This window comes from Mastigoproctus giganteus, chromosome 3, assembly GCF_048544385.1.
Source record: "Mastigoproctus giganteus isolate SK-2022 chromosome 3, ASM4854438v1, whole genome shotgun sequence".
Taxonomy (NCBI): domain Eukaryota; kingdom Metazoa; phylum Arthropoda; class Arachnida; order Uropygi; family Thelyphonidae; genus Mastigoproctus; species Mastigoproctus giganteus.
Window position 1 is genome coordinate 208,438,614 of NC_143577.1, and position 25,325 is coordinate 208,463,938.

The 25,325-nt window shown below is 37.2% G+C and overlaps 1 protein-coding gene across 1 annotated transcript in view; it reads right to left on the reverse strand.

Moving 5' to 3' along the window:
- Positions 1-25,325, reverse strand: part of LOC150088639 (tyrosine-protein kinase receptor-like) — a 106,547-nt gene that overhangs the window by 48,184 nt on the left and 33,038 nt on the right. The window contains exon 2 of the mRNA XM_090369600.1: positions 9,230-9,446. Coding sequence (XP_090225726.1) covers positions 9,230-9,446 — 217 coding nt within the window. The remainder of the gene's footprint in view (positions 1-9,229; positions 9,447-25,325) is intronic.

Here is a 25,325-nt window from a genome sequence, read left to right on the forward strand (position 1 = left end):
AGGCAATGGTCAGGCCACACCTAGAGTACTGTATACAGGTCTGGAGGCCTCATTTCAAGAAGGATGTGGAGCTGCTGGAACGAGTACAGAGAAGGGCAACAAGATTAGTGAATGGAACAAAGGGGTGCTCTTACGAAGAAAGGCTTAAGTTTTGCAAATTACAGTGTCTGGAGACTAGGCACCAGCGAGGTGATCTGATAGAGGTGTATAAAGCCTTGAATGGTTTGAGCATGCTCAATGCTGATTGGATTCTTCCTCTAGCTCAGAAAAATCACCTGAGAGGGCATAAATTCAAATTGAGGAAAGACAGATGTAGGATAGACGTGCGGAAATTTGCCTTTAGCCAGCGGGTGGTTGGTTGGTGGAACAGACTTCCATCCCTTGTGGTGGAGGTTTATAGCCTAAATAAGTTTAAGGCTCAGCTGGACAGGTATTTTGAACGAACAGAGGGGTGAAGTGGAAGTGGGTTTTTTTTTTTTTTTTGGCTGATGCTGCATAAGCTTGCTTTCTTGCATCAAATGCCTCTACTAATGCTAATGCTAACTGCTCTGAACCATCTTTGTAAAAGAGGTATCTGGATATTGTATCATGAGATTCTTTAGAAGATGTAGTGTTCATATTGTTGACTCCAACGTATAATAAGAACGGCATCATTCATCCTGTATCCACTCTGCCTAACATAATAATAATCCGTTCAAATATAGCAAGTCATACCCTTTTTAACTGTAATTCAGTATCTGGCTCATTCTCTGCCAGCTGCAACAAGATTCTCCTTCTCAATAGTTGGCCCATAAAATTTCGAAGTGCATAAAAGTATTTTTTACTAACAGTTGTTAGTTAGGAGATGGGGGAAACCCCTGGTGCCGTTTGACACTAAACACACTAACTAACATTCAGGAATAAGATAAGATAGTGGAGATTAAGAGCTTCTTCGATTAATTGTCCCTTCAAGTCACAATACTCAACATATGAAAGATGGTTCCCACGTTCGGCGAGTCCACAAGTACAGTACTTAAATTACACTCTGTGATTTCAAATTCCCCTTAGCTTTGCAAAAAAGGAACCATGTTCAGCAAAATGATAAGATGTATGGAGATCGGGGTTAACCAAGTTGCCCAGTATTTAGTATTAGCATTTACCAACAGAAAAAAATTTTCTGATGGTAAATGCTGATGGTAGATACTGTGTTCAGATCGCCGGTCGTGAACGAACAATTCATGCAGAGTAATTAACTCCACCATCAACCGTCCATTAGTAACTCTACTGAACCATAATCGAGTTAGACGCCATGCAGATAAACCTCTCACTTTGCAACGGTCCAGAAAGCTTTCAATGTAATTCAAGTGTTGTGCAATGTCACCATCATGATGAAAATAAATGCTCCTCAAATAAAATTATCTCCTCAGTTTCAATGCAAATGCAAACCACATCAAGGGTATAATATCGATGGAGGACGATATTATACCCTTGATGTGACGGACAAGTTGCGAATAAAAAGAATTGCTTTACGTAAATTGCTCTAATTACACGAGGCAATTTTGGTGCTCAGTGCCCATGACTCCTTCTGAATACAGGCAAGATCAATTCTTTCACGGTTGCAGGCTATTCGCAACGCTTCTAGATCTTTGCCCCTTAAGTTCTATTATGTTAACAATCCCCTAATTTTTTGTCACTCCATTTTGTGCTATAGATTGCTGAGTACCAAAATGTCGTATATTCCTACGTCTTACTCTTACGTTTATTCCACCGATACATTATTGAGTAAGGAGTAATTCGTTTGTTCAATTATAAGTTTCCGCGCCTTTTCATAATCCGGACACTTTATCTCTCATCAAGTGGCTCGATCTATTCTCTCTCTCTCGATATGTAATTCGCACATGAGAGCAGTTTGCGAATGTTAGGTAAATTGTGGTATGAATGTCTATTATTACTGCAATGACTGCAGGCTGGTTGACAACGTCTACACGTTTTCGAAGTGTGCCCAACGATTGACAATTGTAACAGATGGTTACCAGATGAAATGGATTTACTCTGTAGGACACCATTCTGCGTATATCCATCTTGTCGTAATAAATAGTTGTAGACACGCTCTAACACCTCCATTATCCAATTTATACCTGTCTTAACTTTAATGCTGTTGAAGCGGATTAAAATTTCGCTTTCCATTTCCATCTTTGTCATCTTCATGTAACTTAAATTGTATTCATAAAGTCATTTTTATTCATTTTGGGCCTGGTCTTCTTTGTTTTGAAAAGAGAATCCCCAGCCGCTTAATTCTCTCATTCTGTTTTATGCGATCAATGTCGCCTTCATTTTCTAACTCCAAGACAATAACTTTCCCCGCCGTTTTCCTCGCCTTATGTATTCTTACGAACTTTAACATACCTGTCAAAACTCTGCCGACAGCTTTCTGAACGTCATTTTTAATGTGAGATTCATCCTTAGCCTTAATAACAAGAGCATTACAATTTATCCCCTTTGTTCCTTAACAGATCATTATTTTCCACAGTATTGTTCCCTGAACTTGTCCTAGGATTCTTTTTAGCAGCATTGTCCCTAAAGCCAAGACCCTTGACTGCATCAGTATAAAAGATGTTATTGCTTCGTAGACCCGCAGTTTCATCTTGTTTCACTGATCATACTCTGTAATTCTCTTATTTGAGAATGATATCCCTCAACCATTCGATCCAAACAATTTTTCCTTTTGACTCTCATTATGAGCTCTCAATTCAACTACCATTTTTCAAATTCACCCCACCTTGAAAGGATTTCTGCTATAGCCCTACGGTTTATTTCAATTCCTTCATCAAATAATTCCAGTGACCCCGGTCACAGAACATAAACAAACTTAGCCATGTTTAACCGTAGGAATACCTTCAATGTTTTCTTGATTCGCCTTTGCGCAATCACAAGATTCCCGCTTTGTGTGTTCATATGCTATTCCTTCCGTGATATGTTCTGACCCCCTAAACGGTTTTCATCCGGTTCAGAGCGAGGTACGAAGTTCAGTACCAACTATGTGAGTTGAACCTGCAAGTGGGGATGTTATACCTTCCGCGAGTTGTTCCCCAACAACACAAGGAGTTTCCAATTCAAAATCATGTGACATGCAGCTCTCACCTCGTACAGCTTTCATATTTATTTCCACATTCCGTTGTACTCGCTCTAACGCCAACTTGTATGAAACAGTTTCCGTAGTAACGAAAACAAACAGTTTCCGTCTTATACTTCTAGGGTTGATTTTTGACATTGCGAGTCAATTAGCCTTGGAATGAGGAGTATTTTTTAAAATATCCCGTTTAGTTATTTCTATATTTGCGCCCTGCCTAAAAGTCAACCATGGGCACTGTTCTTCTGAATTAGCATCTGTAGTTTCCCCACTCTCTTCCAAACTAGTCTGAACCCATGCCGCAACCAGCCATCATCATTTCATTGTCTATCTCTAAACTCAATACTCCAACTTTTCATCTTCATCATTTATCTCACTTCTGTTGTCTGGATCAAATTTCCTTCACGTGTGTTTCCTGAAAATTACAGAAATTCGAGTCTACACGACTCTTCTGTCTTCTGAAACTTCAACTCAAGCACGATACTAAGTACTATAGATTCTAATATCTTTCGTGTTTCTTGATTCATAAAAAAATCTCCTGATATAGCTTTATTGGGAACTCGAGACGGGACAGAAGACATTGTGGCGTTGCTATATTATGAAAGTTTTACATAAACAGATACCAAAGAAGACAGTTAAGTGACCATAAAAGCTCATACGGTTTTTAAAGGTTAGCATTCGGAAAAAAAATATGTAGAAGCCATGATAGCGATTGTTGTTGTTGTGGTGGTAGGGTTTTAGGAGCACTGGCGACTAAGATCATATTGCTTCGTGTACATTGTCTGTAAATTGCGTGTGTTCTGAGGTCGATTTTTTGTTTTCTGGACGAAAAACCCGAGTTTCCGGGAGAAAAAACCATGTATCAGACGATAGCGATTAACCATCGATGTACTTGGAAGTACAAGTGACGCAGAGTCATTTGACGCTTCAGTAAAATAGCTCATTTCAGCAACACCAATCAACCACATCGGTGGTTACCATCCTGGAAACCTGTACCGCACACATTGAAGACCCCGCTTCACCAAGAGAAGATTATATTGTGGTGGAATAGAGCTTGAATTTCCTTGTTCTGTTACTGCAGCTAAAATAAAGACTAATCATTTTAAACTAAGAATATTGCAGTCGTAGGACTACATAAATAAAGCATCCATCAAGTTCTGAAAAATCCCTTTTTCGTCCCTGACTGGTTTTCATATAATCCGTTGCCAATATAGTGATAGAGGAGTTAAAATTGCATATACTATATAACCCCCATTCTATTCGTATTTGGACACGTTTTATGGATGATCTTTTACAGTGATTAGTAGGGAGCATTCAGAACAATTAGTGGGTTCGTGAATAGTTTATTGTCCAACATTAAGATGGAGTTGAAAGGAGATAATTTGTTTTAATACGGCCCATGCTTCCGAATATTTTTAGATGCGTTGGCATATTATGCGTAAAGCATCCATTTTCTTCACCATATCCGTCCGCCTATGACAACTCAACTTCCATTGGACGGATTATTTGGGCCTTTTAAAAATATTTGTCGAGCCATTCCAAAAAAATCGGACTAATGTAAATCCGGCTCTTATTCTTTTGTTCATAAATATCACATAGACCGTATATTGTAGCTAAAGAAATGGATATTGTTTGTTGCCAAGCGCTAGTTGAAGGAATGAATGGGCAATGTGGTGGATACGAAGAAAGGAAATGTTCTCGGTTCGCGCATAAACTTCGTTGATTTTTTGCTCTTTTTTGTTAAAAATCATTATTATAATTAACTGGTTTCCAAATATTAGAGGATATACATTTACGTATGTTTTAATTTTATCCTAAAAAATTCGAAACCTTATGGTCAAATGGTAAAATTTTGAATCTATAATGTACGAGTATAGCTGTTAGGAGACACTCCTTTAAGTGTGTCTAATATTCCTTGTGTATCTTCCATCTTCCCGGCCCTCGTAGGTAGCACAGCTGGTATAATCGCCGTCCTTCCTACATCGGGCAGTGATGGGATGGAATATTTAAGGTCCTTTTCACAAAGTTGCTGACTTAGGCGGTCCTAGGTGAGGGCAACATGGTTTTTACTGTTGGAAACTCGAGGTTTTCGTCTAGCAATCGACCACAGAAAAAACATGCAATTTACAGACATGTTATGTACGGCGCAATGTGGTCTAAGTCACTGATGCATCTAACAGCCTTGCTACAACTAAACCAATCACCTGCTGGTCGACTAACTCAAGGAAAGAACTTTTCGTTATCTATGTCCAACAGATAAAGAATCAGTGAACATTATTGATTTATTATGTATCCAACAAACACAACTTTGTAAAGTAATGCCAAAGGCCATAGTCATCTGGGATAGTAACTGTACGTTTTTAAAATAACTTAAGAGACAGTCAAGTGTGTTCGTAATTCCCATGGGCATTACATAATCTCATTAGTGTGTCCCGTTTTTAATATTTTAAAATCTGGACACCCTACTCTATTTGGAAAGAAAGAGGGAATGGGTTCCTTTTGGATATTTTCCCAAAATCTCAGCAACGAACCCTGCTTCGCCCACCCCTTCTTCATCTTACTACACCCTTCTGCAAGAAAAACAGATAAAAAAAAGTAGAAGAAATTGCCAATAGTGAGAACAGCAGTTTTCGGAATATTACAAAAGTTCTTTACACAAGGGAATAGATGAAAACGTATTGGGAAAGAAAGAAGAAACAGAATGTCCCTTTTATGATCAAGAGAAAACAGGGTAACATCCATTGTGCTATTGGTTCACAGCCAGCAGCCTAGTGTGCTTTAGTGTGTGCTGGGTCCAGAAATTACCCGATCGATAAAACAAGCATAGAAACAACTCCAATTGTTCCAATACGCTGTATATGTATTACATAAGCACATACCAATCATGTGATATGTAATTAATATACAATACTGTCTGTAGTATTTGTATTAGCCCAAAGCAGCTGAAACAACCATTGTTGGGCGACCAATGTTTTCCAATGCATCTGGAGCCTACCTTGAAATGCCTTCGAAAGACAAGTTATGGACAACTCATTTTAATTATAAGTTTACGTCTTTGTCTATGCCTCGAATATGGAAATAGCTCACAAACCATCATGAAGACTGCCACCTTTTTATGGTGGTTATACCATGCAAAAGTATAACGAATTGGGAACTGACAGGTCCACCCATATCTTCCAATTCCCAGTTCACCTTTCAGATAGGAGTCTTCAGAATTAGATGATGAATCTGGTGAAGAGGATTTACGCCTCAGAACTCTGTTCAAGTAAAGTACTTCGTTTTCTTAATTAGTAAGAAATGAATGACTTAGTAAGAAAGTGACTTATTGAGTTCCCTGGATCTGGACAAATCCAATGCAAGTCTCCTGGCCTGGTTTAAAGGACTACTGGATCTCAGCTCAAGAGTACATCTAGAAAATGAACGTTTTTATGCTGTTTCAGAATCCCTTTGGTGTTTTTTGTTGCATAGCGACAATTAACAGACGAATAAGCTCTTATATTGATAACTTTCATGAATTTTTTTGTTTCTTTTAAATAGTATTCCCATTTTTACCTCTTTTAGGTGTATGGTGTGTTTATTGATGTAAAATTGTAAACACTTGTTAAACTTTAATGTCACAGTTTATATAATTAATTTCATGTAATCTCTCTTATTATTAAATTGCATATTGTACTCAACTTATCTAGCATTGGCAATTTTCTCGTTGTAGTTCGTACACTCACTGGCCAATAAATAAGAAATATTCTTCATAATTACGTCAACAAGAATTAAACGTACAGTATGGGGATATAAGCTATCACATAATCACAAACTCCTTGGTATTAGATAAATAATGTATCTCAAAAAGGAAAAAATGCACCAGAAAGTCCGTGTTCCAAGAGTACTGCAGGAATTTAAAGCGAATTGTGCGTCAGAACAAAAGATCCAGTGTGCAGAAAATGATTGAAAATTTCAATTTAGGCAAAGGAAGATCCATTTCCAAGCGAGCTATACGGCGGGGTTTGAAGAATCCAGGATTCTTGTAAAGTTGTGCGCCTATACGAAAGCTACTTCTTTCTGTAAAAAATCTAAAGATTAGACTAAAGTCTAATCTTTAGATTTTTTAATCTAACGCCAATACTAAACTGTGGAACAGCGGAAAAAGATCATGTGGTCTGACGAGTTTCGATTTACTTTTTTACACCAATGGTAGTGTGAAAGTGTGGCGTTGAACCTTATGAAGCTATGCATCCAGACTGTCTCTCGCTCATACCTTTAGAAAGTCTGGTTTTCTCCAATGACATCTTTCTCTCGTATAGGACAAAACTTCACCCTGCAATGCTTTTTAAGATGGATTCCTTCAAGGCAACTATTAATCGTGCAAAAATTTTATCTTAATGGTTCGCGGAACATTCCCAACATCATCCTGGCCGCATAACTGTCCAGATCTGAATCTAATCGAGTTATGTTAAAAAGAGCAGTTCGGCTTTGAAGTTCTCTACCGACCACAACACAGAAGCTGACAAATATCCTCATGGACGAATGATCAAATCTGGGGCAGATTTCCTCTGACACTTAGCGGAATCCACGCTGTGGCCTGTACGGGGTGTAGGTTCTGCAAATTGCAGTTTCTGGAGACTAGGTACCTGCAAGGCGATCTGTTTGAGGTGTATGTATAAGGCCTTGAATGGATTGAGCAGACTCAATGCTGGGATTCTTCCTCTTGCTCAGATTACAAACCTGAGGGGGCATAGATTCAAACTGAGGAAAGACAGTTGTAGAATAGATGTGCGGAAGTTTTCCTTTAGCCAGCGGGTAGTTGAATGCTGGAACAAACTTCCATCTGTTGTTGTGGCAGTTGATAGCTTAAATAAATTCAAAGCAGAACTAGACAAACATTTGGAATGAATGGATTAGTGAAATGGGAAGGTTTTTTTCCCCTCAATTAGATCACCTCGCAGGTGCCTAGTCTCCAGCCGCTGCAATTTGCAAAACTTAAGCCTTTCTTGGTAACAGCAACCCTTTGCTTTCTTGCACCATGTGCCTATGCTAATGCTGGCAAAAGAGAGCCTTAATAGACAATAAATAAAGGTTTCTAATTTTTTTATCCAATGAGTATATATTTTCTTATTCTTCATAAATAAAATTACAACGAATCACTCTTAATGGTACGCAACTTTTATGATTTTGATTTATTTATTTTTAACTTCGCTGGGTTAGAATTCCATTGAGTGGCTTTTCATCCCAAAAAGACACGAAAGCACTGGAATTTTAAATGGGTACGTTTCATTCAAAATTACAACTTGAAAATGGATACCCTAAGTATGGATCAAGCTTGTTTAGAGGTTAAAGTGAAATCTTAGAATACAAAATACCTAAAAAAATAGAAATAGTCTTAGCTTAAGACAAATAAAAGCGTAACGGCTTCCGCTCTATAATCGAAAATCCCACTTTGCCGGTCAAATATGTTCACCAGTTTGCAGCTAATGAGCCTACTGACAAATTAACCGCTTCACTTACCAATCCCTCATCAGCTGCAGGAGATAACCGTGCTAGCTATAAGCCTGTAGCTGTCCCCAGCTCCCACTAATGAGTTCATTATTTTGTGACAAACAGAGCATCTAATGAGCTGACGGTCTAATCACAGACTTACAGTAACATTTCTTTGAGTCACTATAATTTAGCTGCTGTGTCACATTTCTACCACCAGATGGCAATGCACTCAGCGCAGTTGACAGCAGAAAATTGCAGTAGAAAATTTTCTTCAGGATCTTATAACTGGTGCGTTATATTATTATTATTATTATTTATTTTACTACGTTAGATATAATTGCTATTATTAAGAGGAAAACAAGAAAATAAAGTTAAGATTTATATTTATTTTGTAGTATTTATACCATTCACAAATTTAATACCTATGAATTTACGTTAGGCTTAGCACGTATGATTTTAATAGGAAATCAAGTTAATCTACGTACAAAAATTTAAAAATACATTTTAAACTAATATATTAATTAACTTGATAAACTAGTAAGGATCGCCTTTAGCTTTTACACGCTAGGTGTTAAGCTTGAGGGGATCCACGTTCAATTTATGTGAAGGATACCACGATGAAAAAAAAATAATAATAAAATTCCTTACGTCCTTCGATTATTTCCTTTAAAACTCTTTCCGGCTGGCCAGGAAACAGCGGATGTTTTGACAATCACCTGTAACGTGCTGTCCAGCATGTTGTTCATGTGAAACGCTACTTCTATAGAACAAGTCTTTTCGCTTCCAGCTTCGAACCATGGACTGACAATTTCTATTGGGTGACTGGGGTTATTTCCACTCGTGACACCGTAGTATAAGTAGTGTCCTGAAAATGTAAAGAATACTCTGATAGTTTATTAAATATACTCGTTATCAAGATAATTGTTAAAAAGTTTTAAAAGAAACTGCCCCTCTATATCTTACAAAATATAAACAGATAAAACTGAATCCGCGTATATTTGTTTATACTATTGGATTTATGTGCAATTCTCAACATGTGTTCTCATAGAAGACATTTTACTATATTAGAAATTTGTAATTGTTAATATATCGAAACTTTTTCAGAAAATAAGACAAAAGACTGGGAGAAAGAAAAACTGGTGAATTGATAAAGACTGGAGGGTATCGTAGACCCAAGAAGATAGAGACAGGCAGATGTTATTGAGTTCTGGTTGTTATGAGACTCCCATGTGAGAGAAATCTTATGGTAATAACAGCACGCAGTACTCTATAAGGTAATGCGAACTATTTGTTAAAAATCTATAATTTTCTAAAAGTTTCCTCTGTGGCACTGTTGCCAACTGTCCAGTTTTCAATCGAAGACTAATTTTCTATCTCCGAGATTGATTGCCAAATTGATTATTTTGCCAATCCTACGAAGTTGCAGTTTTTATTGTCTTCACCATGTCCCTTCTCTGTACTCAAGTAATAACACGATTCTCAGTAGATGGATTTTCATTAAATTTTATATTTCGCTCTTTTAGAACCATTTGGCAAGCCTTCCTAGGCTCGATAAATCAAACTTTATCAAAATCAGACCAATAGAAATATTGACAGCCTATGTGAAATCATACATAGCACTGGTATTATGTTTGTTGCCATGTGTTGATTGGAGGAATGAATTGGGCAATGTGGCGTATACCAGGAAAGGAAATTTTCTCGGTCCACCCATAAAGCAGTTGCCTTTTGTTTGTTTGTTGTGTTTTAATTTCAGAATTAAAAATATATCGTAAGTAACTCTCATATTTATCTTAGGTAACATTAATGACTTCATAAATTGTCATTGAGTCGAGGTACCACGAATAATTACTTCCCCATCTCAGTAAGGAAGTACTTATAAAAAAAAGGGGGTTTTTTATGACATGGATCACTCATACAGAACTCTGTTCACCCTCATAAGAAATTGCTCTGGGAATGAAGTACTTAAAATATAAGGTAATAAGCGAGGAAGTGGATCACCTAAATTCTAAAGACTAATAAAATTATAAATATTACAAAACTGCCCACTGTTTTATGGGAAATAATTAAATATTTTTGGTGTGTGAAAAATCCTTAAGAAAAATCTACAAAATTCAAACAGTTACAATGTGATATTGTCATTTGACCATTTTTACTAGATTGTAGATGAAAAGTATAAAGTCAAGGCCTTGTAGAAACTCATTTTGGTCGCTCCTTACAGACGCAAACAAGCAGTAACCTGACAGTAACGGCGCTTGTAATCTTTCAGCGTTCACGGTTCAACGAAAAGGTCAACGGGCTATCGGCCGGCACTAAGTCTGGCAGCAAGAGTGGTATCGCTATCAATGCTCTGCATAAAGTAAATGTTTCATGGAGATGGATGTTTTAAATCGCTCCAATTAGGTCATCAGTTTTTTTGATCCCGACTATTAAGCGTTATAAAAGTAGCAAGGAATATAAAAGCATGGATAAAATCCAGTGGACAGCATGAGTGTCTTTGTCCAATAGCTCACAAACAACACGAACAGTGCCCGATTTGTATATATCTGGTAGCCTGGTTTAATGACATCGGAAATAACTACTCTTTGGTCTTAGATTGACTACGAAAACTTGAAGCTCCTGAGATAGTTCTTAAATTAGACCGGAAATCAAGTAAAAATATATGCCAAGAACAATAAGAAACTAGGAAATTACTAGCGCTGGAACCCAAAGAAATAAGAATGCAGATAACGCGAGCTAAAAGTTACTGGCACTGTTCCACGTAATGAATCCACTTTTTATTTTCACTTATATGTCTAAGTACCAACGTATTGCATTATGTTGGCAACGACATTTTATACTTATTTGACAGGAAACAAAGCGCAGGTGCAGCTAAACAGTTAACAATAAAATATAAAATGACAGAAAACAAGTCTTTTTATATAAGAGTATTTTTGGGTCAAACACAAAAATTAAATAAATATATTTTTATTAAATTAGTCTTTAGAGGTGGGAAACTTGACATTTGATGCAAGTGCCGAAATAGCTGTAAAATTAATGGCCATTAATCATTTGGGGATTCCTATTTTTTGTAGTGCAATACCAAGGCAATTCGTTGTGAAACGGAAAACCGTTTTACTGTAAGCATAAAAATTCCAACAAGTGGAATTCAAATCAACCATATTCGGATTATATGATTATCGTATCTGATGATTTTTAAATTTTTCATTCCTAAGAAGCTCGAGGCATTTGCCATTCATATTAAAATTAGGATTAGAGGTCCAGGCAACAAAAAGAAGGCACAGACAGGCACAGACAAAACTGTATTGAATGATGTCTATGTCAATAAAATGTATTGATAAAAGAGGAACAAAAACACGGATATATGTTCATGTTTGCTGCTGTACTTGTTTTCGGAAGAGGAACGCTTCTCTTCCCTTAATTACGAAACACCCTCTATTTCACAATAAAGAATTATAAATGAAACACTCAATTACGTTGTTAAAACAATACGTTGTTTTAGGCCTATTAAAAATTCAAGACTACAGGCATCATGCTGTTCCATATTATATACATTCGCTGGCTTTTAATAAATTACTTTTTTCTTTTGAAATTATTAAACGTATATAACGGGCGTTTACAGCAGGCTGTTCAATATTTAGACTTAAATGATGACATACTTTTGGATTAACTCGTTTGCTGGCGATTAGCAAAAGTGGCGAAAATTAGAGTGAACTAACCCTTTTACAGAAATTGAAAAACGAAGCTATTAAAAAAAATAAATAAATTAGGTCAACCTTTATGTCTTTAGGGAGTATATAATTATGAAAAATTTATTTATTTAGTAAGTAATATGGGTATTTGTGTAAATTGAAGTTTACCTCTTAACCTAATTGTTAACTGTCATTAGGCTTTGGTATAATTTTGTTTTTACTCGTCTACTGCTGATCAATTAGACAACAGCCTCGATAACATAAGTGAAAGAAGAAAAAAATATATGGTTATAGAAGGAGAAATCTTTTAAAAATTAATTCGTCTCGGACACAGGCATACTAATAGTTCTTAGAATAAGTTAAACCTAATAATGGGTGTACACACCTAGATAAGTCTTAGAATTTAATCTTGCAATTTATTCTGCTTTAACTACTGGCCATAAACACGTTCAGCTCTAGAAAAATAGGTACTCCACCTGGTTAACTCATTTTAATTTCAAATTTGAATGTAATTCACCCCTCCTTTTCTTATCTAATTACAGGTTGGTTTCATTAGATTAAAAAATACTTCGTGTGTTTTGGAGTGCCTCTCAGCAAGCTGAAAATTGATTTACATTGGCAGTTTGTTTGTTTTTAGGAATCCAATTCAGACTTCCAAATCGCGAGTAAGATTCGAAGAAGGTTTACAAGGTGGCTGCAGGGCAGAAGGCAGAAAATTATGATTAATGTTTATTTTTCAGACTGGGCTAACGTTAGAAGTGGAGAGTCCCCAAGAATCGTTTCTCATTTTCTTAAATGGAATCGATGAAGGTATAGAGGGCGTGATGTCAAAATTTGCAGATGATGTGAAGATTGGGAGACTAATTAATGATCAGCGCCAACCAGCACTCCTTCAAGGCAACTTAGGGCTTCGAGAAAGATCAAAAAAAGTAGCAGCTATGATTTAATGCAGCAAGATGCAAGGTTGCATTTTGGCGAATTGAAACCCCTAAATAACTTATATACTTTCAGGGGTTGAATTAAAACAGAGGAAGAAAGGTATTTGGAAGTTATCAAACCACTACATAAAAAAATTAAGCCAGCATTCAGAATAGTGTGCCCAACTATGGAGATGAGATCGCACCTAAAATAACACATCTAGCTTCTTGAAAGAGTCCTAAGACAGACAACCCACTTGTTGATATCCTCGAAAGGTTATCCGTATGGGCTGCAGAGCTAAACCAGACTCCTCAGATGGGACCTGATTGAAGTCTATAAGGGCCTGAGATGGAATAGTAGAATGATTCCAGAGTGGGACCATCATTGCAGAGATTGGTGGACTGTAGCAAGTTCTCTTTTAGCGAACGATTTTTTAATTACTGAAATAAGTTACTTCCGTGGGTAGTTGAGGCTGACAACTTGGGAATTCATAGTTCAGCATAAATGCTTACTTAAGGAGCACTGCGAGGAAACACATCGGTTGTTTATTTTCTTTTTTACACATATTTATTTTCACTTTTATTATTATTTATGTTTTTTATTTTATTATTTATTTATGGGCAAGGAAGCCACAGCTTCTGTGGCTTCCTTACCCATATAAGCGCTGGAGAGCGTGTGTGTAGTGCAGTGTAGTGACATTTACAGGGACGCGTTGCATCCCCTGGTAGTTGAAAAGGCTGTCGCCTTACAATCCCAAACCAATTTATGCAAAGATTATATCTGTAGGCACAATACTTTAAGGAATTAATCAAGATATTAATAATATTCTGATGTTTATAGGATCCGAAGAACTACTTCAGAGTGATTAAAAAAGGTTCATTTAAAAGGAATCGAACAATGAAAAAATAAAAAAATACAAAAATGTGGTCAAAAACTAGAAATTTCTCAACCCTATCCTCCATATTCTACACTAATGTATAAGCTTGAGAAAGGTTATGTACTATATTGTTGTTATATGACCTGTGGCGCCCTCATGCGAGAAATTGCTTCCCTGTAATAATGTTTAACTAAGAATGTAAACTACGCCGAAAAAAATAGTGCGAGGCTTTCTTAAGACAAAAGACATTTTGAGACGACCGAACAATTATATCGCGAAAACACTCGTTTATTAAATGGACAGATGGAAGTAGACGCGGCCAGGATGTTTATCTCGGGGTAATTCGTTAATAAATGTTGTGTTTTCGTCGCGGAGCGCTCTCTGTTGCGTAATTATGCCCGCTGAAGAGAATAATTGCGAGCGCAAATCATTGCTGGCACGGCGCCAGCGAGAGAACGAAAAGAAAAACACCGACGGAAACCACTCGACGTTAAAAGAAACCGACGTTGCGACACACTTGCCGAACTGAGCCGCATTTCTACGCACCTCGTAGCGGACGGGACTCGCGTGCACTGCACCGCCTTTGCACGATTTCATTATCGAATGGTTGCCGGGTATCGGAAGGGTCGTGCACGTGAACACGGAGAGTGTGCGACACGTCTCGCTTATTTATTATTAAGCACAACGCCCCGGGCGAGCGGGCACAGTGAGTTTCTCGGGCTCACCGATGTCCGTAATGACCCGAACACTGTTCGAACACGTAAATATCACCTTCGGCTATCCATTAGTTGTCTCCAGCCTTCGTTCCATTGCGCATTACACGAAGATGATGGAAGGGGGGAAACATTAAAATAGACAGACAGATAGGAAGAGAGAAAGAGCAAAAGACCGAAAGAAAAATAAAGAGAAAGTACAAACAGAGAAAGAAATTGTGAAAGGGAGGGGGGGTAGAGATAGAGAGAGGAAATAATGAAAAACAATGAGAAATACAGAGAAGAGAGAGAGAGAGAAAGGAAGATATAAAGAACGAGAGGGACAAAGTGCGAGAGACAAAGAAGGAAAAACAGTGAAGAAGAGAAAGAAAACGGAAGAAAGGGAGATAAACAGTAAAAAGACAGAGAGAGAGAGAGAGAGAATATAAAAGAGAGAAAGGAACAGAGTGAAAGATCAAGAGAAAAGGAATCAAAGAGATAAAGGGTGAAAGAGAGAGAGAAATGAAGGTAGAGAGAGAGGGAAAGTGAGAAAGGGGATTAGAGAGAGAAAATATTGAAAAACAAAGAAATACAGAGAAAAATGAGAGAATGTGTGTAAAGGAGAGAGAGAGAGAGAGAGAGAGAGAAATGAAGGTAGAGAGAGAGGGAAAGTGCGAAAGGGGAGTAGAGAGAGGAAATAATGAAAAACAATGAGAAATACAGAGGGGAGAGAGAGAGAGAGAGAGAGAAAGGAAGATATAAAGAACGAGAGGGACAAAGTGCGAGAGACAAAGAAGGAAAAACAGTGAAGAAGAGAAAGAAAACGGAAGAAAGGGAGATAAACAGTAAAAAGACAGAGAGAGAGAGAGAGAGAATATAAAAAGAGAATAACGAAGAGAGAAAGGAACAGAGTGAAATATCAAGAGAAAAGGAATCAAAGAGATAAAGGGTGATAGAGAGAAAACGAGAGAGAGAGGGAAATGAAGGTAGAGAGAGGGAAAGTGCGAAAGGGAAGTAGAGAGAGGAAATATTGAAAAACAAAGAAATACAGAGAAAAATGAGAGAGTGTGTGTAAAGGAAAGAGAGAGGGGAGTGAGAGAGAGAGAGAGAGAGAGAGAGAGAGAGAGAGAGAGAGAGAGAACGAAAAGGGAAGAGAAAGGCAATGGAAAGTGAAAGAAAGTAAGGGAGATAAACAGATAGCAAGAGAGAGAAAAAGAAAGATAGAAAGGAGAAAGGGCGAGGGACAAAGAGAGAGGGAAAAGAGTGAAGAAGAGAAAGAAACAGAGGGAGAGAAACAGTAAAAGAGAGAGAGATAGGAGGGAAGAGAAAGTATAAAGGGAAGAAAGGAAGAGAGAATAACGAAGAGAGGGAAACAGAAATAGAGAGAGAACGAATGAAAGAGAAAGGGTGTTACAAAGAAAGAGTGAGAGAAAGGAAGATAGAGAGGACGAAAATAAGACAGACGATGACAGTGAGAGGGAAAGAGTGAAAGTAAAAAGAAAGAAAAATGTGTGAAAGGAAAAAAGAGAAAGAGAAAGAGATAAAGGGTGATAGAGTGAGAAAACGAGAGAGAAAAAGAGTGAAAGAGAGAGAATAACAAAAAGATAGGGTGAAAGAGCGGGGAAAGAGAGAGAGAGAGAAAAAAAGAGTGCAAAATAGAGAGAGGCAGCGACAGACAGAGAGAGAGAGAGAGACAGACAGAAAGAGAAAGAAACTGTAAAAGAGAGAGAGAGAGAGAGAGACTTACTAGAGGTACTCTCTGATTTTGGTGAATGATATTTTTGAAATGACTCAATTAATTAATAGTTTAGTTTTGTGTGTTTTCATGCCAAAGCTACTAACACAATCTTCTGCTTCCTTCTCTCTTTTCCTCTACTGTAGTACAAAAAATCTGTATAGGCGGGGAGAGGTCATTCACTATCTGTTTCTTCTCCAACAATTGCACCCCTTCTCATCTACGTCTAACAAACACACGTCATACGACCAATTGTATGGGCAGAAGTAAATTGAAAAAGATGTTCCACCACGCCGCTTTAGTATTTAAAGGAACGGGACTATATTTTGCTTTTTGTTTGTTCATTTATGTTCGCTTAGTGCGTAGGCAGCTCAAGCCACGAGATGTACCGTTTTAACGTGATCGCTCTATCCGTCTTTCCTCTTTCTCTAACTTTTTTCAGCTTAGTGTACACAGCGTATTTCTATCGTGTCTTATTTCTTTACAAGCGAGGATCGGATTTATTTTCTGTAGCGGAACACTACGCATCTCCTTGATGCGTGCGTTTACAACTTTCACGCTACCGCATCTCTCGTAAGAAACCGAAGCCCGCCGCCCCTTAACAAATGCCCCTTCTAATCCAAACAGCTTCGCGTAATTCAAGCTTCTCCGCTATTTACTAGTTCCTCTAATTGATTTCCGCTTAATGCTCCGCACAAAAAAAAAGAAAAGAAAAAAGCGTCGTTATTCGTTAATAATACCTAAGGGACGGCGAGTAATAATCGCTACCCGGTTCGAAGCGAAAAAGGCAGAGAAATCTTCAGCCGCCCGCTGAAATCATTAAAAGTGAAACTTTTACGGCCGATCAGCGATGGCGGGGATAAAACAAGCGCATCGTTTAAAGACATCATTAGCGACGGTGTTGCGTTGTCAAATGAGGACACTCGGACACAGAACGCTGCAATTCGACGACAAATATCTTCCTTCTAATTTCTACAAAATTCCATTTAATGCTTTTCTCAAATTTTTTAAAAGAAATCCAGTATTACATCACCGCAATATTGGATATAAAAGCTCAGTCCTCCCTCGTGCTCTTTTTACAGCTTTCAGCAATCATTAGAAATTCGTGCGCGAAGGATAAATGTGAAAATGAGTGAGACGCAATTATTCACAGACGCCACTACAGAATTCAGAGATTATTGGTGTAGGGAAATCCATACCAACGTGTCATTTGAATACGTATGTCAAAGACTAAACAGAGCGTGTAATTAGGGAAAATATCCTAAGAAGAGATTTTTTTGCGATTAGGGAAATTGTTTACTCCACTTCTAAAATTAGGGAAATTGGCGAATTTTTCCCTCTTTTTTTTCCAGATCTAAAATTAGGAAAATTAGCGAATTTTTTTCACTTCTTTCAGGTCTAAATTTAGACCTAAATTGAAAAAAAATGGTTTTCTTTAAATCTAAAATTAGGATAAACTATTTTCTTCATGTATTAGATTAGAGAAGCGGTTTTATTCAAGTGTAAGGTTAGGGAAAACTGTTTTATTTTCTTCACGTGTAAGCCTCGGAAAAACGGTTTTCTTCGAGTGTATGGTTAGGGAAAGCAGTTGAAGTCTGCCTAAAATTAGGGAAATTGTTTTCTTGAAGTGTAAGGTTAGGGAAAAACTGTTTTAGTCTGGACTAAAATTAGGGAAATTTTTTTCTTCCGATATATATAAAATTAGGGAAAACTGTTTTCTTCCGATATATAAAATTAGGGGAAAATTTTATTCCGATATATAAAAATTAGGGAAAATTTTATTCCTATATATAAAAATTAGGGAAAATTTTATTCCGGTATAAAATTAGGAAAAATTGTTTTCTTTGAGTGGAAGGTTAGGGAAAACTGTTTTATTCTGGACTAAAATTAAGGTAATTGTTTTCTTTTAAGTGTAAAATTAGGGAAAAAAGTTTTTTGTAAGATTAGGGAACACGGTTTCTTCCGGTCTAAAATTAGCGGGAACTGTTTTAGTCTGATCTAAAATTAGGGAAAACCGTTTTCTTCAAGTATAAAAATCAGAAAACGTTTTCTTTCATGTCTAAAATTAAACAAACAATTTTTTTCTGGGAGGGGGAGATAGAGATAAAAGAATAGTTCCGGAATTAGGAAACGTGAGAAATGTATTTCGCAATGGACCCATTAATTTACACCAGTTGGACTGTTCTTGTTATGTCCACGAAACCCTCTCTCCCATAACTCTTTTCTATTGAAAATGGCTCATTACTTCGTATCCTTTCTAAGTTTACGCTTCACTGTGTCCTCAGTTTATCTGCATGCTAGATCATTGATGCTGCTTTTACTGTAATAACCCCGCTCTCCATTTTTGTAATCTCGTTCAGAGGCTGAACATCTTTAACTCATGTGCATATGGTGTTTACATAAATATATAAAAATTGCTTTTTTCAACGACAAAAAATTCCTTTCGAAACAGTTTCTTTTACTAAAACTTTCTCATTCCGCCAAAAAAAAAAAAAAACTCAGAAAAAAAAATCCAATCCGACAAAAAAAAATCATGAAAAACCTCTTGTGTTTAAAAAAATCGCAAAACAAATAATGCTTGCAACAGTTTTTGTTGGTTTGAAGAGTTTCAAAACAACAAATTGAGGATCAGAGACATATCGTTAATAACAATATTTCCAGTTTAGCAGCGCCCCCTTAGAAAAAAGAAGTGTCAAAATATATCTGAATTTAAGCAATTATTAATTAAATTCAAAAATAGCAAAAGCTTAAATTTATTAATATAATAAAATACACTTAACATTTCACTATTTTTAACTTATAGTTAATTATGAGTTTTATTATTTTAATTTTCGTGAAACGTCCGAAAAAGTCTTATAATTTCTTAATTAAGTTTGGTCTTAGAAATAAAGTAAAGAATTCTTCCTACTAAAAGGAATCTGGAAATAAATACAGTATACGGAAAACTTCAGATTTTTACAACTTTGTTTTTCAAAATTAGGGACTATTTCCTCTGTCGAAAAGAGTCCAAGAATAAATTTAATATATGTAGAATCATTTACAATTTTTAATAGAGTAACAGACTGAAAAGGATATTAAACTCTTCAACCTGTCCAGCAGTGTGTGTTCTGGGATTACACACAAAAAAAAAACATGGAAATTAGTCTCTCTCTTTCTCTCTCGCAGGCACGCAATGTTAAGGAATTGGTTTCCACCCAAGTTTGTTGTGTCTACCAGCAATCTCCAAACTATTTATCTTAATAAGACTGGTAAAAGATAAAAAAAATAATATAAATTTATAGATTCCATTAATACGACCAAGCAAGATGGACAAAAAATGCGGCAGAAATATTGTGGAGATGGAATAGGTGAAAATTACGTGCAGATAAATACCCAAAGATTTTTGCTATTTAAATTAATTCCAAAGGCGACTGTGGCTATGAAGGTCCAATTTCTCTAAATGATGCGTTTGAAGTGTGATCTGTTTCCTGGATGAAAAATGGCAGTGGATATTATCGAAAAAAATCTTACACCTCTTCCAGAAAGAGTAAAACTAAACTCCCCTTGAATTCAATGAATCTCTCCGGTCACAGACAAATCGAAAAGAAACCTTTTTGTACAAGTGACGGGTGACAAATTCACTCACCCACAAAGGGTATTCTCTGGAAGATCAGTTCTGTTTTAACAAGCGAAAAGTCTGAAACAGAACAATGAGAGTTATTTGTTGTTGGGTTTTACGAGCATCAGCGACTAAGGCCATACTGCTCCATGCATTGTATCTAATTCCATGTATTGTATCTAAATTGCGTGAGTTCTGGGGTCCATTTTCTGTTTGCTGGACGAAAAACCCGAGTTTCCAAGAGAAAAACCTTAGCCACGTTGTGAAAAAGGCCCATAAGTTCCTCATCTCATCGACGGGACTGGAACTCGGGTCTTTTCCACCCGGTGTGGGGAGGACGCCAATCTTACCAACTCTGCTACCGAGAAGGATGAAAGTTGTGTAATGTAAAATTGTGTAATATTATTTTATCTAATTATAAAAACGCATTCGTTTGATTGCTCTTAGTATTTTGGAAAACAAAGAATGTTTGTTTATCACCACTAAGTAATTAATTTTCGCGAGTATATACTGCGTTTCTCATGAAAATTCTTCAATTGTGAAAATGATTCTACCGTAAATGTTTTCTTATCCACAGGTGTTGTCGATTATCAGCTTGTACAAGTTTCCTTTGGCACGTGGCATAAAGGATACATTTGATTATCTTTGCAGGGTGAGCAGTAGAGTGGCTTTTAATTTCTTCGCGTTGTAAATAATTTCCTCCATGCTTGTGTACGTCGCTTTGTAAAAACAAATCTTTGCCTAATTTGTTTTTTTATTTTCATTTAATTAATTTCCTATTGTAATCTTGTATTCTTTTCTCCCCTGTGTAAGAAACAATGTAGCTTGTTATTGTATTTGTTTCTTCTCGATAATTAACATCATTTGCTGATTCTTTCCCGCTGTGTGCTCTACAATTAGGAGAAAGTGTGCAATCCATCCTTAATTACATGGATATCATGGAGGCGTCAGAAAGGAGTGATTTTTTGCCATTCACAATATTGCTGACAACCAAGTTAGATGCGTGTTAACCGCCACAGCAATTAAGCCAATGAGGCGCCATTATATGCCTACAATCATTTTTCATTGAATATATTTGCTACCTTGCTTCTGTAAACCTCTTAACGGTCAGACAACACCAAGTACCCAAATTATTAGGACCACGAGTGTGTTTAGCAGCCATTGGCCCTTACTGCTCTGACACTGCGTGTCATACAACAAGGTGTTGAAGAGGGATGCGATAAATAATACTGGATAACTCGTGAAAGAAAACCCCAGTTCCTGGAGTGACGTGGACACATGATTGTGCGGATGAACATGCCTTTCCAGTTCATCTCACAGATGCTCTATCAGATCGACGAATTCCTTGCACCCCCTTGATACCCCCATATTCATGAAGGATCTTTGGGTCCTCATATCCACGCATATACTATTGCATATATGCCCAGACCTTCATGGACCTAATAAGATAACCAGGGAATGTATATATTAAGCAAAATATGCGCATAAGCTGGCTTATCTGAGATTAACTAGCGCGATTTATTCTCATCCACGATGCATAAATCTCGAGGGTTTCTCAACAGACTGCATTCATTAAATGAAAGTTTTTCTGCAAACTTGCATGCGACTCTGCATCAAAAGCAGAGCAGCTCTACAAATCGCCGAATCCTTTTGCCCCTTTCGGTGCTTCCAACCGCACAAATTCCGTGCACCTGATTTGCGAATACGGCAGAAGCAGCGGGTCAAGGCCGAATGCTTCTGGTCAATCAATCACGCCATCTGCACGCAGCTCTTCTTTCCTGCCTGTTATTGATCTGACACATCGCGAGTCTGCAGGACGGTCCTGGCCGTTGCTTCACAGCCGACCGATCGTTTGTGTCACTTAACAGAGGATTCTGCAAATGCCGATACCGAGACGATGCTAACTGAATGCACATCTGGTCGCGAGAATACTCCATCTAATGGCGAGGCTATCCCTGGGCATTCGCCCGTAATTTATGAACTCTTTCCACGAAATTAGGTTGCGCGTTTAACAACAAAATGGCTGCCGATTTACCGGAAGAGTAACGCAACACAACTATCTAGAAAGATGGGCGAGTGGAGGCCGTAATTTTCTCATTTTTCTTCTCTTTTATGATGCTTGGTGTTGTGTTGCATAATAATGAATTCAGAAAGTAATTTGACTTCCGAAGGACTCGTGGATTTCTGATCAATATTCCTGGACATTTGCGGTGCTGTTTGCAACTACAGGAAAGTCGCTCACTCTGAAACTGTACAGCGATGGCACTCATTTGATTCAGTGAGATTTATTGCTCTCTTTTTTTTATAATCCCACTACATTTTTCGGAAAGAGATTGTTCCTTCGCAATCTGGATAATTCTACTTATGCATTCACGAAAGTTAAGCTTTAGACATTCAAATCGAATGATGAGTATCTTCTCTCTCTCTCTCTCTCTCTCTCTCTCTCTCTCTCTCTCTCTCTCTCTCTCTCTCTCTCTCTCTCTCTCTCCTTTTAAACATGAAAATACGAATAACTTCGAGTAAAAGGTGCTAGAGACATAAAATTTACAGGTAACATCCTTTATTCTATGCGCAACATCACCATCTGTCGATAATTTGTAAAACTAAGAATGCGCATACGCAGTTTAAGCGGCGTATGAAAATGGTGTTCAGCACAGAGGAGTGTGTGTGAGTGCATTCGTGGTGGAACATAACCTGAAAAAAGTCGCTTAAAACTGCCCAACGTGATTTCTGAAGGCAGAGACAAAGCCTGAAACAATAATCCACACACTCTGGAAAAACTGAAAAGCAACATTCAACATCATTTGCAGCGTTTTCAAACACGTTGTGATCAGGATGGTGATAACTTTCATTCTTTATATGACAACTTAAGTAACATCACAAAATAAAGAATATTACTTGTAAACTTCGTATCTGTAGCATTCTTTTATTCGAAGTTATTCGCGTATTCGTGGGCTCCCATTTGAAATGATCACACTGTACTGTGAATAAATTACTCTGAGTATTTGTAATTACCATTAAAACTGCTAAAGGAGTACAAGTTTATGCGGGTATGAGAAGGAAACAATAGTTTTGGAAGCCTGTTCCAAATAATCAACCATCCATCAAATATCCTGCAACCATCCTTCCTCGGTTTGAATTTATGGCCCCTCATATGTGTGTAGTCTGGGCAAGAGGAAGAATACCATCAGCATTAAGCTTGCTCAGTCCATTCAAGGTCTTAAACAACTCAATCATCACCTCGCAGGTGCCTAGATGACGTCGTGATAGTCTAAATGACGTCATTCTAGACTTACTCTGGCCTCTCAGCTAAAACAATGCTACTCTTCAATATAGAACAGACAATTCTCTGCAAATAAACAGACTTTTCAGAAACCACTAGTTCGTTGAACTCCTCATACAAAAATGTTTTCAAAGACTTTCTTCAGTTCCAGTAGACGTTTTTGGCTACACTTGACTGCATTCCTGTTATGAATTAGTTGGACCATGTCTAAGAGCACCAGGCAAAACACTGCCATTGCCAACAAGTAGCGGTGAGAAAAGTGGGTCATCAAGTAATCAAGGAATTCCCAATTTCATACGTATTTAGCCTTTTGTGAGCAACAAGGGAGTACTTCCACTTACAGACATGTATTTTGGCGTACGGTGATGCAGTCAATTATTTTGAGTAAAAAATTTACAAATAAATATATTCAAAAATTCTTCCATGCAGGAAGTTGAACATTTTTTACCACTCTTTTGCAGCTTTTCTCTTCTAACTCTTTCTCTCTTTCCAGGTAATATAACAAAAATCAAATTGGAAGCATAAATTAAAGCCTAGGCCTAATTCATCAAAGAGGTACTTTGTTTATATTTCGAATTTCCAAATGTTCTCGATTATCAGAGCTCTTTTTCCTATGTAGTAAGTCATCAAATATAACTTCGTGTATTCCATTCTTAAAATAATCATCTTCACGAAGAAAGATATCCGAAGGACTGTGTTTATAAACCAAACTCCGGAAAACTTAGACACCATCACAATTGTCCAGCTATAAAAATAAAGTTTGAGATTTCATAAAACAATGGGAAAAGAATAATATCAATCATTGTGGGACCATAAGAGTACCTCTGGGTTTTATTTTTACAAGGAAGAAGTTATGATACCACTTCCCAAGTTAACCTTCAAGAACAGTTCAGAGGTATATGGCGAAATCTTGAGTCCTTGCTGCAGCAATTGGAGAAAGATTCGTTTCATGGATGATAATGTCCTTTGTCATAGGACATGCTTAAGGTTGGGAGCTGTGAATGACCTCAAAGCCCATCTAAAAAACAGGTGGACTTTGAGGTCACTGTAATGATGCTATTTTCACTGGCTACCAGTTTTAACCTCCGCTGCATCTAGCAGGTAGAAACTTGATGGTAAATGTTATCGAATATTTCATAACCTATGAATCGGACATATTTAATAAAGTATTTTTGGAATATTTATGCTTAAAGTGTATTATCATATTTTGGGAGTAAAATGTCCCCATAGGTTTAGTGAAGGACACTCCCCTCCCCTTCAACGCAAGTCCAACAGCCTGAAGGAATTCATTAATGAAATACTTTGGAGGAATTTTTCAGTTGTGAAACATGGAAACGTTGCATGGAGCAAGGTCAGGCGAGTATGCTAGTCGGAAGGTGCATATAAAAAAGTCAAAAATATGACTTTAGGAAAATATCTTCTCAAAGATTATACTCAAGCCCATAATGCTCAAAGATTATTGCTCAAAGATTAACTAATGAAAATACATTCATAGAATATCTGTTCTTTTTTCTATACCGGGATAAAAAATCAGATTCATTACCAAAGAGACTTTGTATTTGAACAGTTGAAGTCTTTCTAACCATAGAAGTTTTTATTTTAAATTTCAATAAAATAAACACAGAAATAAAGTAGCATTAACGGATTCTTTCCCCCGGAAATATTTCCTCTATCACCATTTTTAGAGTTCTGATAGTCTATTAATATTAAGCAGTATAGTATGAGAACTTTTGCATTCTCTTTTGGCTAAGTGTCCAAAAAATCACAATCAAATCCATCGATTCGAATTTGATTGTAAGTCTGTCAACCGATTTTCGCCCTGGCTTTACATGCAGTTGCAGCTTGGTGACGCAGAGAGAAATATTATAACGTGTGCATCCGGCAGAAGTAGGAAAAATCTCTCAATAAATTTTGCCAGCTGAGTAAAAAAAAAAATATATGGGCGTGTAGTC